At 49.4% G+C, this 17,672-nt stretch overlaps 2 protein-coding genes across 4 annotated transcripts in view; one reads left to right on the top strand and one right to left on the bottom strand.

Annotated features, from left to right (window-relative positions):
• Positions 1 to 1,746, top strand: part of AAGAB (alpha and gamma adaptin binding protein) — an 81,644-nt gene extending 79,898 nt beyond the window's left edge. The window contains exons 9-10 of the mRNA XM_065871987.1: positions 327 to 376; positions 1,025 to 1,746. Of these exons, the coding sequence (XP_065728059.1) occupies positions 327 to 376; positions 1,025 to 1,102 (128 nt within the window). The 3' untranslated portion in view covers positions 1,103 to 1,746. The remainder of the gene's footprint in view (positions 1 to 326; positions 377 to 1,024) is intronic.
• Positions 1,747 to 11,590: 9,844 nt separating this feature from the next.
• Positions 11,591 to 17,672, bottom strand: part of SMAD3 (SMAD family member 3) — a 116,646-nt gene continuing 110,564 nt past the window's right edge. For 2 of the 3 annotated variants that reach the window (XM_065872870.1, XM_065872869.1), the window contains exons 7-8: positions 15,102 to 15,246; positions 12,502 to 12,625 (exon numbers count right to left, since the gene is read on the bottom strand). In XM_065872870.1, coding sequence (XP_065728942.1) covers positions 12,502 to 12,625; positions 15,102 to 15,246 — 269 coding nt within the window. Of the gene's footprint in view, positions 12,626 to 15,101; positions 15,247 to 17,672 lie in introns of all 3 variants that reach the window. The other variant, XM_065872868.1, reaches the window with a different exon arrangement.

The following is a 17,672-nucleotide window of genomic DNA, read 5'->3' as shown; positions in this document are numbered from 1 at the left end:
GACTGTGCCATCCTCTGTTAGTAAAAATTTCCTTGGGAAAATTTTCCTCTTTTTTCATTCTTTTTCCTCTTACTTTCCCTTCTTTTGCCTGTCTCTGTTTCTTTCAGTGTGTCTCATTAACATGGAATCAGTAAGATCCCTACCAATTTACTCACATCATTCTCATCTGGAAAATTTGGAAGACTTAAACTTCCTAACAGCTATAATGACTACACCATAAATGTGTCTGTGAAACCCATTTCCCATCTTCTAGTGTTAGAACATCCCTGCATTCCAGATTGTCCTGTGCTATTAGATGAATTTCTTAAGATATATTTTCCCCCTAGACAAGGCTGCGACGCTTCCTCACGAGCAAAGAAAGTTGCATGCAGAAAAGGTGAGAAAATCAGTCAGGTATTTATTGAGTACCTACAGCAGGTCCAGTGCTATAAGAATGGTATATCATACTTGTTTACTTCTAAAGTATCTTCCTGTGAACTTTTTGTTGGATATTAACTTATAACTAATTGAATATTTACCCAGTAGTAACATAGTTGCTGCAGTCAAACCAAGATTTTCCAATGTATGTTGAGTGACGTGGAACATTGAGACTCAGGATGTTTGCCTTCTTAGCTGTTAGGCTGGAAAATGCTTAGTTGTTTGGTTTGGTTTGGTTATTACCAACACAACACGTTCTTGGCAGGAAATGTATATGGTTTATGGTATTCCATTGTATGAATGTGTCATAATTTATTTATCCAGTTTCCCTTTTGGACATTTAGGTCATGTGCCTTTTTTTTTCTTCTGTAGTGAAGCTGTGTGTATCCTTATACATCACCTGTGTAAACAGCTCTGATTATATCCTCAGTAAAAAGTCTAGGAGTAGAAGTCATGGGTCAGGGTGTTCAGGGGGTTTTGATAGATGTTGCCAGAGCGCTGGAGGGAGGGTGTAGAATTTTAAGTCTTAATCAGTTCTGTGTATAACATATGAAACGAGCTGAAATTCAGTTGTTGCCTACAGTTTGTTGCTTGCTTCTCTCCACAGGTGGCCAAAGCTTTCTGGATGGCAATTGGGGGAGACAGAGATGAAATTGAAGGCCTTTCATCTGATGAAGAACACTAAATTATTCATGCTAGGGCTTGACTACCAAAGACCCTAGCTCCCTCTACCTGAGATACTTCCCTACTCAACCCAGTCATCTTTTGCTGAGCTCCCCATCATGTTGGCCGCCTGACTTGTTTATAGGCTCCCGTGAATTTTAGTTTTTAGTAGGGGGTAAAGCAGAACTCTCTCCTCCCTCAGAATATCGTGGGGGAGTGAGAATGACAATAAGGAGTGAGGAATTCTCAAATACACTTTTTTGCTCTAGGAACAGGGGTAGGATGAGGCTCAAAGGCCTGGGTGATATGACCAAGTTGAAGGCGAAGAACCACCAAGCCATTCTTAGTCTTCTAAGCAGCATTCCCCGCGTTAACACTTGATCACTGCAGATCGGGAGCTTGTGCCACCTTTCCTGGGTTCTGGATTCTTTCTGTCAAGGAACTTGCTGCTCTGAGGTTTGATACTTTTGATGGGAGGAAAGGTTTAATCTGTGCTGTACTATAGACTATGTGCCAAAGCCACTGCCCCTCAGGTTAGTCTCTAGCTAAAAAAAAAAAAAAAAATGCATCTGGGCATTTCATTTGAAATACAGTATCTGAGTTCATGCTGGAAAGTATTGAGAAACATTGTGAATTTTTAGACTGTAGTAAATGCTGCAAGGGTTTCCCACTCTGGTAGGGATAAAATAAACCCTCCTCTACCAAGTTGTGGGTCTGTCGGTATGCGTGTGTAAGAGAGAGAAGCTTAAGGAATTCCCTCTATAGGCCACTGAAACGGTATGATCATATCCTGAGACTTTTGTATTAGTGTTACCGTGGAGAAAGTTTTCTTTCTTAGAGTTCGCTACTTGAGATGGCAGAGCTGTGTTGTCACAACTCATACCCTCAAAACAAGGCAAGTTTCCTTTTCTTTCTGAAAGCCAGAGATCACTGCCAAAATAGTAACACTAAGGAGTGGGCGTGGTGGGAAAGGATATGAAATGTTAGGCAGTGAATCCCTGAGTACCTTGTGTTACTTCCAGGGCTGGGTGGGTCAGCTCTAGGGGAACTGATCACCAAGGGGAAAGTTTCCAGAGGAAGAGTGGGAAATAGAGCAAACGTAATCCTTATTTCTGTTTTCGTAGGCACTTTGTAATGCATGTCATGAGCCTTTACTGTGGTAGTCACTGCCATGGCTCTAAACTGGCTCAGGGCACATGGCCTGAGAACTGCTGCTGGCCTAGTGTGGGTAGGAACCTCTTAGGTCACCAGCAGAAACAAGTTTCAGACACCTTTGTGCAACACCTTCTAAGCACTGCAGAACCTGAAAGATGGCAGAATGACTGGAATGCTCCAGGTTCCGGGCCAGGGTGACTGCAGGAGGGAAGGTTTCAGTGATTGGAGCCATTCCAGGGAACATTGGAGGCTATCTTTGCCTGATACTTTTTTCTTTTTCTTTCTTTTCTTTTTTCTTTTCACTATTCTGAAGGTCTTTGAGACTGTAGTTTACCATCATTCCATCAGTGTTTCTTTGAGGTAACTGCATCAGCCATTGACTGGGAATATAAGGGAAGCTGGCCCTGGGGTTGCAAGATGAAAGGTGGAACATATTTTTCTTAAAACATGAAAGGTTTCAGAAAATACATTAGGTCACGTGGTTAGGGAAAACAAACTAGAAAAAGCTGTGAACTTGATTTTGTGGATTAAACAAAGCCAGGTGATTAAAATGTGATTTAATTTATAAAGTCTGCTTATGTGTATTTTTATGATTTTGTTGGTTTTTTGGGGGGGGTGGGGGTGGGGAAGCCTTCCTTTATTGGATAAGGCATAAACAGCAAATAATCTAAGAGTTTGTCAAACTCACTCTTTTAAAATCCACCATTTAAATGTATAATATCAAGTCATGTTTTCAAGATCTCAGCTATCTGGGGGTATTGGCCCCTTCTAGGGGAGATGTGAGATTAAAGTGTCCAGTGGTATCTACTAAAGGCCCATTTTAAGAAGAGTGATCATGAGCTAATAGTGTAATAAAAATTGCATTCTATCTAAAGTGACCTGTGTACATGCCACCATAAGTTATTATGGACTGGCCATCTGGGATTTAAAACAAGAACCTCGGCTTTTTTTTTCCTTAAGCATTTTTCTATTTGTGTAACACGGTGTCTGGCACATAGTGGGCACTTAAAGCTGGTTTGGACTTGCATTCAATAGTTTTGATGAACATGATCCTAAAGTTTTAAGGTCCATGAGTGTTGGGAGGTAGGGAGAGACAAGAATAAACTTTTTATTTCCCTGAGAAAATCATATGTTATGTAATAATTTTAGAGTGATGAAGACATAGATATTTTTATAATTTTAAGATATGTTATCCTGCCAAAATATGAGAAGATTGACAGAACCAGTTTGCTTGCTCTCTTTTTATAGAACTTGGCCACATCTAATTCAGAGAAGCTGGAGATTCAGGGATGCTAGACTTAGATGGCTGAGTAATATGGGATGTGGTTCAAGGCCCATAGAGCGTGTCAAGCCATTACTGCAAACTACTTATAACAAAGGAAATGTGATCTGTTGCTAACTTCATGTTCCCACCATGGAGAGGTGAGGATAAACATTTTTGCCGTGGCCTGTCAGATTCCCTTAACCTTGGGTCAGTCTCTTGACAGTGGCCATCGAGAGAGCACGTGGAGTGCCCCTTGCCCTGCCTTGGCCTGCCGTGGAAAAACAGTCTTTGAAGAATCACTGTCTAAGGGTAAGATGAGAGCTCCCTGAACTATTCTGAGCTGGAGCGTTTGCTGATACAAAGTTAAATTTAGCCAACATGTGTCCAGTGTGGTCAGCGGTTTGATTCATTGAACGTTCTGACTGATGGAGACCGAGAATGCTGGATGAGTTAAGAGCTGCCTTTCACCCCCGACCCAAAAAACTTTCAAATAGGCAAGACAGTTTAGCTACAGCATTCTATCATTAAATACCCATCTCATAGAGGACTGTAGGAGGAGAAAGTGTGAAAAATCAGGTCGAGTGTACCCCCTTAGTACAAGATTTAAAAACAACACCGTAACAGTTAACTTGCCCATAATTTGTACGTTCCTAAAAGCATCATGCTCACAGGGCAGGGCAGAGTTCTAGTTTTGACTTAGATTTCACTTGGGGTTTAGTTTAGTGATCCATCCTTGCCCCTTTGGCACGTAAGCTCTTGCAGAAAGGGTCTTAGACGTTTTCTAAGTTTTATGTTTTGGGCATCACCTGTGCCTGTTATTAACATCACCAGCCTTGCTCCTAACGTAGGTGTCTTTATTCAGAGGTAAGTGTGTGCTACAGTTCCTCTAGTATAGGAAGTATCTTTCTCGATTCTGAGGTGTTTCTTTGATTTGCAGAATGAAGAATTGAAAAGAGGTAATAGCAACAGCGTGATCTTTTGTTGAACACTACTGAGCCCTGGTCCAGCTCTAAATGATGTGCTGTTCTACTTTGTTTCCTGTTGGAGAAGTATTGATTCAAAACCTGGACCTACTGGTTACAACTAACTGCATCTTTAGAACACAGGTTTGGGAAGAAAACATTTTTTTTCCTCTAAAATCCTTTTTTATCCGTGTATATGTTGATAGGCTCAAATACTTGATCCTCACAGCTGTAAATCTGCGAGGCATAAGTGGGTCACAGAAAGCCTCCCGGGTTCTCTCCTGTGAAGCATGTGACCAACCACTGCCTCTCCCTCTTCTCTTATCGACCAGGTGGCTTTAATGCTACAAAATGTAGGCTGAGTGAGGCCTGGGGTAGGAACTTTATGGAAACAGCAGCATAATTTAGGAGAGAAGAGTCTGTTCCTTTGAAGCCCAAGGACATGGTCCGCATCAATCCTGTTGTTCCAGGAAATCTCAGGAAGTCATTAATGGTGTTAGAAGGCCTCAAACTTGAAGTTAAGGACGAGCAACTGCAACCTGTTCCTTTATCCTGATGAGAGCTGAAGCAAGGACTCAGTGCAGCCAGCACTGGCTGGGACCCTTCTCGGTGACAGACTGCGCTGGCCGTGGCCGAACCTGCAGACTTGGGTAAGGACGTGGGTTCTCTTCCCTAGCAGCTCATTGTCTAACTCAGGTGGCAGAAGGGGGCGAGCAAAGTGAGGCTACAAAAGGTCGAATGCTGGGCAGGATGTGAAGCGTGCTGTGTCCAGCCTTAATTGCTGTGGAAGGAGAGAGCCGAGTGGGTTGGGAAGAGCATGGTGTGCATCTTGGAGCAGTGGTTCTCAATCATGAGCCCATGTCGGAATCACCTGGAGGGCCCCACCCCAGGACTTCTGATTCGGGAGGTCTGGGGGAATGTGGGTTTCTAACTTTCCAGGTGATACTGATGTTGCTGACCAGAGATCACACTTTGAGACCCATTGACTTTGAGGAAGTGATGCTTGACTTGAGCGTTTGGGGATAAGAATTTGGGCAGATACGTGGGTGAAGGCTGCAAAATTCTTAGTGGAAGCTATGGCATGAACAAAGGTATGGAGATAAGAAAGCAAGGGGTTATGTTGGGGAAACCCCAGTAGTCCAGCTAGAGAAATGGTGGTAGATAAGGATGGAGTGATGCTGAGAACCTTGGAATTCTGCTTTGTGCCTACTCGGGAGGTAATCAAGGAGCCAGCGGGTTTCCAGTAGAAGACATGTAACTGTAATTAATTCCAGGAAAATCTGGCAGCAGGACTAGCCAACACCAATTGATTACCAGTCTGCCTGGAGAGCTGTGTTGAGAAGGATTCTGAAGCTGAGAATGGACCCAGCACTGTGATGAGTGGTTTTTGCATGGATAGAGAACTAGTGAAAGTTGGTAATTTTGCCCTGTACTTGCCATCCCTGGACTAGAGGGTGACAAATTAGGAGAACAGCTGTGATCAAAGGTAATCAGGAACTTTATTTTGGTGGTGTTCCTTCAACCATACATAAGGACTTGTATAGGACAGCACAGTGAAAATGGATGGAAAAGGCATTGCTAAGGTAAAATCTACTAGATACAGGCACCAGTTCATTCAGGGAATTCAGCAAACATATGTGGTGGCCAAAAGAAGCTGAGGATACAAGAATAAGATACAGACCCTGCTCTCAAGGAAGATTCACAAAAGGCTTCCTTTCTGAAGTGAGTCTCAGAGCATTAGGGAAGGTTAGCCCGGTGAATTGGTGGTGTCAGGCAGGGTGGGAGAGGCAGGGTGTAGACTGGTGTGATACCTGAGGAACTGCGCTTAACACGACACTGGGTTGCAGGGGCGAGGCAGCAAGCTGTGAGAGCTGGACGGGGGCCAGGTGGTAAGGGTCACGTGGCCCATGTTAAAGGCCTTAGAATTTGTGCTGTGGACTCTGGCGCCGTCTGAGGTCAGGGAGGCCACTGGGGGCAGTGTGGATGGTACATTTATGGGAAAGCAGGCTGGAGGCTCAAAGAGTGGTTAGGAAGCCATGCAGTTGTCCAGGTGACAGAGGGCCTGGAGTACAGGGCCGAGAGCACAGAGGGACAGGGCTGGTCGGATGTGGGGCGTGAGGGAGTGGTGGACGACTGTGACTTCGTGGCCATGGGCCGAGTAAAGGAATTTTGATAAAGCGGGACTGAAGGCCAGGAGAGGGCGATGGTTCAGTAAGGGCAAGGATGACTTGCGGTTTTTAAACTGAGTTTTGAGGTACTTGTGGCACCTCCACTTACCAGTAGCCAGCAGGCTGTTGGATATGAGTCTGAAGCTGGGGATTGATGTCTGGGCTAGAAATACTGATTTGGGAGTCCTTAGCATTTATGTGGCTTGAAATCACACAGGTTAGATGAGCTCTCTCAGGGAGGAATGTCAAGAGTACAGACACTGGTCTGGGGATACCCCCATGGAAGGGGGAGGTGCAGGCCTGAGAAAAAGAGGAGAGCGGACATTCAGGGCCTTTCCAAAAGGGAGGCTGGATCACCAGGGGCAGCTGCAGAGGTGGGAGGTGGCGGGGAGCAAGGAAAAGCAAAGCATCAAGCTGCCCAGGACTTGGAGAAGGTGGGGCGGTGGGGGGCTCCCGATAAACACAGAGTCAGGAAAGGGAGCTTGCTTGGGCAAGACGGGAGATGACTCAGTTTGGGGGAGTTGTTTTGGATCGCGTTTCACAGGCAGCTGGAATTTAAAGTTGTGGCGCTCAAGGAACAGGTTGGTTTACAGGTAGGGATGTGAGAGTCATTTGCCGAGAGACTGACTAGATAAAACCTTGGGGAAAGTCGTTTAGGGGCGGGAGGCTAGAACTGGCCAAATAACAATGAAGGTAGGGATTTGATGTAGTTCATGGAGGCCAAACCTATAGGCACGTGGGTGCCGTTCCTGGGAAATCTGCCTCCCTCCTGGTACACCATGTGTGGACTCCGGTGAGGTCCTGGGAGGGAAGGCTGCTGTAGAAGTGGCCCAGCTAGAGAATTACGCCAGCCCCCTTCCGCCTCCCCCGAATTGTTTATTCATTTTAATCATCCTTTTTCTTAATCCGCATCAGCTGGGGTCAGTGTAAGATTCAGCCATGGAAAACAATTTTGAAGTCTCTTTCTCCTTGGGCGTTTGGAATTTAAAATGGATTTTCACAGGAGCTAAGTCATGTGAGCTGGAGAGTGTGGAAACCTGCTTCTTTCGGAACCTGAAACCTACCTCCATTGCCTGTGGCAAGATTAATCCGGTGGCGTCCACTCACTTGCCAAAGGCTCTCAAATACAAAGGAAATGAACGCGAAGTAACGCGGAGACAGCGTCGCTGGGACTTGTGCAGCGCTGGGAGACGTGCCAACTGGGAGACTTGACACCTTCACGTGCCTGACCCGGAGGCTCCCGCTATCCCTGCAGGACTGGCTGGCACTGCATGTTGCCCTCGGTGAGTGAATGAGGGCAGCGGGGCTGTGGCAGAATGGGACCTGGCACATCCTTGGTCAAAGTGCACTTGGGCTTGGAGACACATTTCTCTGAAGCCCCTGGGGCCCTTTACCCTCTTCTCTCCACTCAGACATGGCAGGGAGAATGAGAGCGAGCTTCTGGCCCAGTAGCTTTTCAATGAAAAGTTTATTAGAAGGGCACTTACAGGGGAGAGAGAGGACACAGTTCTTTAACAATAGGGGTACAATGCTTAAACAGGTGCTCTGCTCTTAAGATAAAAGTTAGAAAAATCTAAAACTATAAATACATACATGCTTTTTACAAAGGTAATAAAAGGTCAGGCTGGCTGAGAAGGGAAGGTAATCAACATCCTCCGCGTTTTTTCCCCCACCCAAACGCACACCCAAACCAGGAGTCCTGCCCAGAACAGCCTAGTTGCAACAGCAGCACTGAGGGTGAATGAAGGCTTCCGGGAGGAAGATGGCTCCATCCCTCTGTACAGTTCTCACCCCTAGGAAGGGAGAGGGGCTTGGTTCAGAGGCCCCCACGTAAGGGCCTGTATTCGACTGAGCTGCCTGTGTCACATGCTGCCACGTGGGGAGCCAGCCTGGGTCAGTCGTCCCAGGTGCTGAGCCCAAAAGCCACTGCACCCTCTACCAGCGTTTGGAACTGGCTGTGCCCCGTCTCTTCCCAGCCACTGTCCTTGGGAGGAGAGCCTTTTCCAACTTTCTTCAAAAAATTAAATAGCTATCTGTCTTGAATGGTTTTAAGAAATTATTACATAAATATAAAAACACCAGAATGCTCGAGTGTACATTACTTTAGCATAAAAGAAAAAAATTACAGGATCACTTGAGAGAATTTCTCAATCCAGTTTACACAATACGTGAGTTTTTGCATGTGGTAGCTGTGTTTCTGAAAGGTTGCCTGTAGCGCAAGTCATTTCCCCGCTCTTCCATCAGAGGTGCCTCATTTTTGATCCATACGTTTTTCTGCTTTCCCACCCACTTGCGGAGTGGCTGATACTCCTGAAAGACTGTTACTTGAAGGGGTTCGAGAAGGGAACGTCTATGCCACACCAAGAAAAATGGTACAACTTAGCTGTGTTGAGGTTTTCTTCTAGCAAAGATGTAGATTTGGGAAAAACTCCCAACTGTGCCACTTAGTCACACAGTAAGACACAGGGCCCGGAACCAAACTCATGCCCTCTCTTGCTACTTGGTAACCCCCTTGGTAAACAGTCCCCTGAGCAGTCTGCAGATTCCTGTCCCTCCCTTCTCCTTTTAAGGACTACAGAGAGTGGCCTAATGAGAGCTCTAATGTGAGCTCTCACCCCGCAGAGACCCTCACGGAGCCTCAGAAATGGCAGCTTGGGGCTGAGAATGAAATCAGATGTCTGCCGTCTCCCCAAGCTACTCACATACATGCATGACATGCACACGTTACTTAAAGAAAACCTTTTTGTGCGGCGGTGTGAGTAAAAGCATTTAGCCCTGGAATACGTCCAAACTCTAGGAAGCCAGAGGGAGATGGAGAAAAACAAACTAAGCACAAGATACGTGCTACAGCTCATTCCAATACATTAACAATGATTTAAAAAAATAATCACCATGGTAAATAAAAAAATACAGCACAGACAACATAAGGACAGTGGAAAAGTCTGCCAGCAGCCTTGCCCTCATGTCTGTTCTTCTTAAGAGTCCAAGTCCCCGCTCCTGACTCTGGGCTTGTCTCAGAATGTCAGATCTGCAGCCTGCCAGGAAGGTGGCCAGCAGAGAAGACTGGCCAGCACAGGCCTGTAACCCGAACCGCTGGGGCGGCTACCTACTTGCACTGGAAGGCTCCAAGTACTAAATAAAGTTAGGAGCAGGGAGGGAGTGGGCGGAGAGGAAAGGGAATACAAGCTGGCTCCTGAGGGAGGTGCTGAGGCCAGGATCTAGGGCCCTGCGCTATAGCTACTCTCAGGTCAGCGTCAGCACAAGCCGCAAGGTGAAGGTGGCCTGGCGGGGGAGCCCGGGGCAGGGGAACAAGGCACGTTGTGCAGCCTGGACAACGGCACTGAAAAGGGTCTCCAGAAGACACCGTCACCCCCCAGAACTGCCCCGATTTCCTCCTGCCCCTTTCAGCTGTCCTTTAAGTTTTTCAATGTATAAATGCCTTCAGGCGATAGGATTTTTAAACTATTTTTATGACTTGAAGGACACTAATATTACATGTGCCTCAGAGCCACCTACGCAGCCTCTAGGGTGGGAATGAAACCACATCCTAACCTGTGGGTACAACCAAATTTCTTTTCAATGGTGCTGAAGGTGGGCTTCCTCACTTTTTCCTCTCATCCTCCTCCAGCAGTCTATTATAAAGAAAAAGGGCCAAGCAAGTAGCTTTCGGAAAAGCACAAAATTAAAACTTCATGCCTCCTAGAAGTAGCCTTTACCTTTGAGCACTGAGGGTTCTGAGACACCATCCAAACGCAGCCAGATGTGACCAACAAGATCACCCAAATTGGGCTGTACCTGAAGCCGGTTCCCAAGTACCTGGGGGACAGCTGTGCGCCGTAGGAAGCCCTCACGGGAGATCACGTTAGCAGGTGGAGAACACGGGTCCTCAGAGACTGCTCCCCGTGGCTTTTAGAGGGGGCACCACGATGGCTTCAGCCGAGGCCAAAATGGAATAAGAAGTCATACCATGAGTCTCAGACCTGACTGGGAGCAGGAACACACATCCAGGAGGTTCAGATGATTTCCTGTATCTAAAAGAAGCAGTCCACCATCATTTCATACCAGGCACGAACTTCAGACTTTGCAGTATCTGGGGCCCCCTCAGGTGGAGTGAGGGACTACACACCGTCTCCGGCTCTGTGTCGACAGTCCTGCGCAAAGACCAGTCCAGGTCTGGCAAGGTACTCTTGTCTCTCTTCCTATGTCCTCGGCAAGCAGCTCTCCTACCTGGAAACTTCAGGGCTGGAGCTTCAGAGGCCTAGGATCCTGTAAGTGAGGCACCCAGGAAGCCCCCAACATCGCCACATAGCATCAGAAATGTCATCACATTTGAGGTTTATACCTGCCAAAAGTGTACACTTTCTTCCCTTCACCTGCAATTAAGACAGGACTTCCATAGGAAATCCCTTTATTTTTCCTGGTAGAAATCCATGCAAAAATATGGGATAAGTCATTTCATACAAAAACAGCAGCAAAGTATAAAGTACCAATTGCAAGTGGCAATTCCATCTGCTGTATTCTGCAAAAGGCCAGTAGAAGAGGGCTCTTTTTTTTTTTTTTCCAGTTGAAATAACTTATAGTAGTTTCCTCACTAATTGCCACTGGGAGCAGTACTTATTACACATTGTAACTGCTAGAGTTGTCACTGATGATCCTCTACTGTGAGCTAGATAATCTCATATCCCAGGGGAAAGATGACAGACCTCTTTGTACCAAACCTGTAATTTTCAAAGGTGTAAAAAAAATTTTCAATAGCCCTTTCATTTGCTTTTGTCAGTTGGCCTGAGATCTTTCCCTCCTGGTGAATTTGCTTCTGTTAATTTCAGCTTCCAAACGTGCTGGCAGGTGTCTTCTCAACAAAACCTGGAAAAGCTTCACTTTGGGGGAGATGTTGCTGGGTCCCCCTCTGGTTTCCCAATTTTTTTTTTTAAAATATAAAACAAAGGTTTAAAAGAGCACACGATAAAGTTCATTTAATTAACGCAACTGACTACATCAGCCAATGTAGCCGAATGCATGAGAAAGCGGAGCGAGCTCTTACAGGTGACCGGAGACCCGCGCACCTGAACACCATCGCGGACAACTGCCTCCTGCTTCCCGGGAACACTTTACATAATCCAAATCTCTTTGAGATTAACGTGATGCTACAAACTATACATTTCCTACATGCTTGAGCCTCAACAGATCCTTCCAACTGCTGAAAATGCAGACAACTTTTAAGAGTATTTTTAAAGAAGAGGTGTCACCACCTTTTCCCACCGGTCCGTGTGCTCGGTTCTGGACACACTCGCTCACACCAATCAGTATGCTCCCCGAGGGGTGGAGACAGACAAGACCCCTCCCCACCCCAAGTCAATTCAGCCCCCAGGGTGCAAGGTCTGCCGCTGCTGGGGTTCAGGAATGCTCACTGGAAGAGGAGGGCTGGGCCCGAGGTGCGCTTATACCCCTGCCTGCCGGCTTCTCCCTGCCTCTAGAGTGCCCAAGGCAAATTCCGCACTCGGTCCTGGCCACAGGGCCGTTTCCTGTTGGGCAGTGACATCTCAGTTTGCTGTCATTAAAAGAAAAGGGGGCTGGGGGAGGGGGCAGGTGGTAAAATACTACCTGTTTGCTCAAGCCACCAGAGCAGAAGCCATTTCTTGCCCTTCACACCAGGGCCAAAGGGCAGATGGGTTCAGCAGACACAGCTGTTCGTAAAAATCCATCTCTGGGTTTGCTTTCATGTTCTGTAAAACAGGCTCGTGCCACTTTGGTTGAGGGAGAAAAATTTCTTCTTCTTTGACAACCGTGATTTGAGTTCTGATTTCTCCACCTCCTACATGGCCATTTTCCCCAAGCCCACCCTCCCCGCCCTCCCCCTTCACACCCAATGTCTCTAAGACACACTGGAGCAGCGGATGCTTGGGGAGCCCATCTGGGTGAGGACCTTGTCAAGCCACTGCAAAGGCCCATTCAGGTGCAGCTCGATCCAGCAGGGGGTGCTGGTCACGGTCTGTCTCCTGCAAGACATTGGGAAAGGGGTGGGTTGGGGGATGTTAAGCACGTCCAGAAGCACACACACGTCAGAATGCCTTTTCCCGCTTTGGTGACAGGCTTCTTCCCAGAGCCAGAGATACGGACTGCCTTGCTAGACCCTGTCCTGGAGGAGATGCCACTGACTTGCTGAAACTGCCGGGCCAAACTCCAAGCAGGAAGGGCTTTGAGTAAATCAGGTTCTCCTGCACCAGGGAAGGACGTGGCCCCCTTAAAGAGAAACATGTAAGGCAAATTCCAGGGTACCCCAGAGGCCCCCCGGTTGCCTTGATGGGTACCTGAGGGAGAACCTCAGCCAGAGCAAAGGTCTCTCTGGTCCCCCTGTCCTGAGAGGGCACCTACAGCTCCCCTGCCTTCAGCCCCGACCCACCCCCAGCAGGCCGCGATGACGTGCGTCTGTCTGATTGAGGGGTGTTTCTTACAGAGCGCCGACAGAGTCCACATGCTGTCGGTCCCCAATGTGCTGATACAATTCCCATCTATGGCCTTATTTTGGAAAATCTTACGAGCAGAGCGAGCCGTGTAACAATTACTGGAAAAAACCAAGGCACACCACACGTTTCTTTTCCCCAAAGCACTTTGTCTAAATTCGGGCTGGTTGATGACGCAGCTTGCAGGCAGGCTCCCAAAGGCCTCCACTGAGCAAAGGCTATCTGCTGAGGCCGGAGGCGCTGGTGCCAGCTGGAGGTGAGAGGCCTGGGCTCTGCTTTCAGCCGCCTCACAGGAAGGGGTGAAACCTTACTCTCCTTGGCCCAGGAGGCAGGAGGAGGGCGAGGCTGTTCTGGGAAGGGGCCGCACCAGCAGTTAGGTTGCTCTGCGGTGCTGCCAGGTGGCAGTGATGTGGTGGGCTGCGCAGGACTGGGTGTGCTGGCAGTATGTCCTGCAGTGACACAGTGCCCCCAGGGAAAGGCTTCTGCCAGCAGGGGCCTCTTCCCGAGCACTTGAACCTGGAGGACTGCAGTGCCGCGCCAGGTCAAGAGCCGCTGGCCCGAGGTCACCACCCTGCTTGCTTGGCCTGCGCTTCTCCCGAGTGGAGGGTTAGAAATGGGCTCGCAGACTCGGCCCTGGCGTGCCTGCCTGACCTGGGTGCCTGAGTGTGGCCCTCTAGACTGCAGTCTGAGTGCTAACAGGAACAAATGGACCTCCCTCTGGCTCTTTTCCACCGGGTCCATCTTTAAATATTTCCCTTCCCCAACTAAAAAGAAGATTGATTTTCTAACCTTTCCACTCTTGCTCCCTAAATGACTCAGCCAAGGCCAAAAGGTGAGCTAAAACGTCCCTCGGGCTGGGCTTTTGGGCCTGGGCTACTCTCAGGCCATTATAACTGGGTTGTAAGTTCTCTGACGGCTGACCACTCGGATAGCTCAACTGGTCATTCATCCCGGATTTGAGGGAGACCCCAGAGACCGAGGTGCTGTGTTCCCTGGCACTGTGGGGCAGACACGGAGAACAGCAGCTAAAGTACGGTAAACGAAAGAGGAGGATTTTATGGACCGAAATCCTCTAATGAGAATCTGACTTTCCATAAGTCATGCTCATCTGGATTTCATTATAAATGGTGGCCCAGAGCCAGTACTGAAATGGGTTTGGCCTGGGTGCAGAATGACTGCAAAACAAAATGGATTCCAAACATCTGGAAAAATGGAGAGAAGGGGAGAGTAACTTGCAAGGCACTGGCTCCAGCTGACGTGTGGGCACCTCTGTGTCTGACGCGGAGTCGGGGCTGGGCACACGGACCTGCCTCTAGGGGAAGCTCCTGTCCAGGTGTGGAAGGAAAAGGAACGGGCTTCTCTAAGCCCACGCCAGAGCGGCCCGAGGGATTCGACAGAGCAAACCAGGGACACCCCTGACCAGTGCCATGTTAAAACCAGTATCTCAGAAATTCTGAAAAAATCATTTCTGAGCAAGTAAATTTTGTTCCTTGGACCACCCAAATCTCCTCCTCCCCTCCCTGCTTCTCCGTTTTAATATCCTAGATCCTCAGGGTCACCGGGTCAGAGATGGAGCCACAGAGGAGAGAAGGAACAGTGAGATGAAGACTTAACTCCCTGGAGAGGGTCTTCCTAAAACCATCTGCCCAAAACGAACGAGGAGGAAGACGCCAAGAGGACACCGTTCTAGGCTCAGCTTTTCCACAAATGATGCAACTTCAGGCTAGTCGCTTTCCCTCCCTGGGCCTTTGTTCCCTCATCCGTACAACGGGGACAATGCCAGCGTCCCCGCCCAGGGTTGTGGTGAGGATGGAACGCTCCCAGCTCCTGAGAAACTGGGCGAGCACTGCTCAGCTCTTCCCTGTCTAGTGGGACTTGGCCCCGCTCGGATCCCCGGTCCCTCTGCTCTTCGGGGCAAGGGCCAGCCTAGCTCATCTCTGGGGAGCCCTTGCTCCGTGTTCTGAGCCACCTGCAGTCCCCGCATCCCAGGGACAAGCGCCCCAACCCCAACCTGTACTCGGCTCCCCAGCCCTTGACGAAGCTCATGCGGATGGTGCACATCCGGGTCAGCTGGTACACGGCCTCGAAGCCCTGGTTGACAGACTGAGCCAGGAGGGCGGCAAACTCCTGGTTGTTGAAGATCTTCAGGTTGCATCCTGCCAACAGAACAAGAACAGTGCTTGGGGGGACGAAGAGTGCACTTGTCCAGAACTCCTCTCCTGGCTGAAGCCCCCCACCCCCTCAGGGTCACCCAGGCCGGTGTTCCCATATTAGCCACAGAGTCCACGCTCAGCACCACACTGGGGGCGGGCCCACGTGGTCCCTGCCCCTGAAGCCATCACCGCCTTGATGGGGAGATGCAGCTGACACAGGTGAGGGGGGAGAGTTAAACAGTGGCCCATAAGCTCCAGTTCCCAGAGCTGTGGGAAGGCTGAGGAAGACAGTAAAGTGAGCCCAGGAACAAGGGAAACGGTGGGGAGAGGTGGGCCCTGCCCTGGGCGAAGGGGCCAAGGCAAGACTCCAGGGAACAGAGGCAGGGTCACGAGCCTGAAGGCCCACGTGGTGTACGGGTATGGCCGACCTCCTGGGGAACAGGAGTCCTTGCCCTTTGATGGAGGGAGCACCAGAGAGACGGGCCAGCTGAGAGGCTACCCGGCCTGCCGTGCCAACAGGAGTTCGGCAGAGGGTCCTGGGCACCTCCAACAAATCCACCTCTGCCCGGACCAGGAGGCAGCGAGAGATCTGGGCCACATCTTGGCCTCTGGGCACGAGGCTGGGGTGGGGTGACATTCTCGGCAAAGTGAAGGTGTGTACCTAACTCCAGGCATAAAACCAGAGACAGGCACACATAAAGTTTACCGTAAATCTCTTGTTCGAAGTCCTACTGCCTGAGTGCCAGGAATGTGTCAATCAGAGAAATAAAAGACAAAAAAAAGCACATGCCGAAAATGCCCGAAAAGGTGAGCTGAGGTGACACTAACGGGCCAGCACTGGGCCCCTCGGCTTGCTGCGTGCCTCTGGGCTGGTCACTTTCTCTTCTAAGCCCGTGTCTCCCTTGTGAAAGGAGAAGCTGGCCTCAGAGGCCCCCCAGCTCTGACATCCCATGAGATAACATCCAGCACCACAGCCAGCTCTGCGGGAACCAGAGAAGGAGAGGGTGGGGCCGGGGGATGGGCAGAAAGCTAAGTGCGCATCTGGACTTCCTCTTCTCATTTTCTCTGAGGGGAAGAGGGGTGAAGCAGAGCCCAAGGTGAGTTCCGGTCCCCCGCCCAGCAAGCAGCAGAGGAGCACACAGCCCTAGGCTCATCCTGGCTCAGCCACTTACTAGCTGTGTGTCCTTTGCAGGTAGCTTAACCTCTCTGAACTTGTCTCCTCAGCACGCCTCCTCACCTGAAGAGCTAGAATAACTGGTGAGGACTAAGTGAGCCCCAAGGTAGCCGTGTGCTCTGTAAACGCAACCACACGACGTTCCAGAAGTGGAGCGCACCACGAGCATCTCAGACTCTTTGCATTCTTAAGTTGATCCAGCCCATGACCCACCGCTCCACCATCACCTGCTACTTAGTGAGCAGAAAGACATGCCACACATATGCCGCAGGCAATGGACTGAGCCCCACACACTCTACCCACCGGGCACAGTCCACACACTGCGGCTGCGTGCCCTGGGAGAAGTGGGCTGCGGCAGGGGCTTTCTGCCTCAGCTTTCTAAAGAGGCCTTGGATGAGATCAGCCACCTGCCTGGTCATCTACCCAGGCCTGGCCCTGTCCAAGCCACCCTCTGGGGTGAGCCTGCCACCCCTTGGAGTACAGGTGGGATTCGTAGCCCTACTCAGAAAACCCTCAACAGTCCCCCTGAATAAAAGCAAAACTTTCTCATGTTCTTCCGTAGCCTGGTCCCATCATGTTTTCTAAACGTGTCTCCTAACTGTCGTTTAAACGGCCTCCACTGCAGGCAGAGTGCAGCCCACGTGTGCCCTGCCCTCCATCACCTCTGGGCCTTCGCCCATATCGTTCCCTCTGCCTGGGATGCCCTCACGGTCCCCGCCCCACCATCACCCTATGCCTAATGCTTACCTACCGCTCCAAGCCCAAATGCCTTCTCCTCCATGAAGCCTTTCCTGATCCATCCTAACAGTTAAATGTGTTTTTCCCCTTGGATCCAAGAGCACGTTACCTGTGCTGCTTGCATGGTGCGTAGCACCCTCCCTTGTATTAAACACATTTGTGTCTTTGCCGTGCACACTCAGCTGATGGGTAAGGTCTGTGGGGAGAGCAGAAGGACTTTCTGCACCCCTCCATCCCCCTACAGCATCTGGCATGGCTTTAGGAAGGAAGGGAGGGAGGGAGAAAAGGAAGGGAGCAGGCATACTATCTTAGCATCTATGCACACAGGCAATAAACAGGTACCCAGAGATCAAAGGCAGATCTGTCAGATGCTACGTCTGCTCCCCAAAGGTTCGGGGAGGTCACAATAAGACAGCAAGGCAGAAAACCCAAGGGAAGCATCTCCAGATTGTCAGTGCAAACACCAATGAGGAGAAAAGGTAAGAGAGAAGAAACCTTTCCAGCATCCCAGGCATGT

The sequence above is a fragment of the Phocoena phocoena genome, chromosome 2 (assembly GCF_963924675.1).
Source record: "Phocoena phocoena chromosome 2, mPhoPho1.1, whole genome shotgun sequence".
In the NCBI taxonomy this organism is placed as follows: Eukaryota; Metazoa; Chordata; class Mammalia; order Artiodactyla; family Phocoenidae; genus Phocoena; species Phocoena phocoena.
This window is presented reverse-complemented; position numbering and strand designations above follow the sequence as displayed.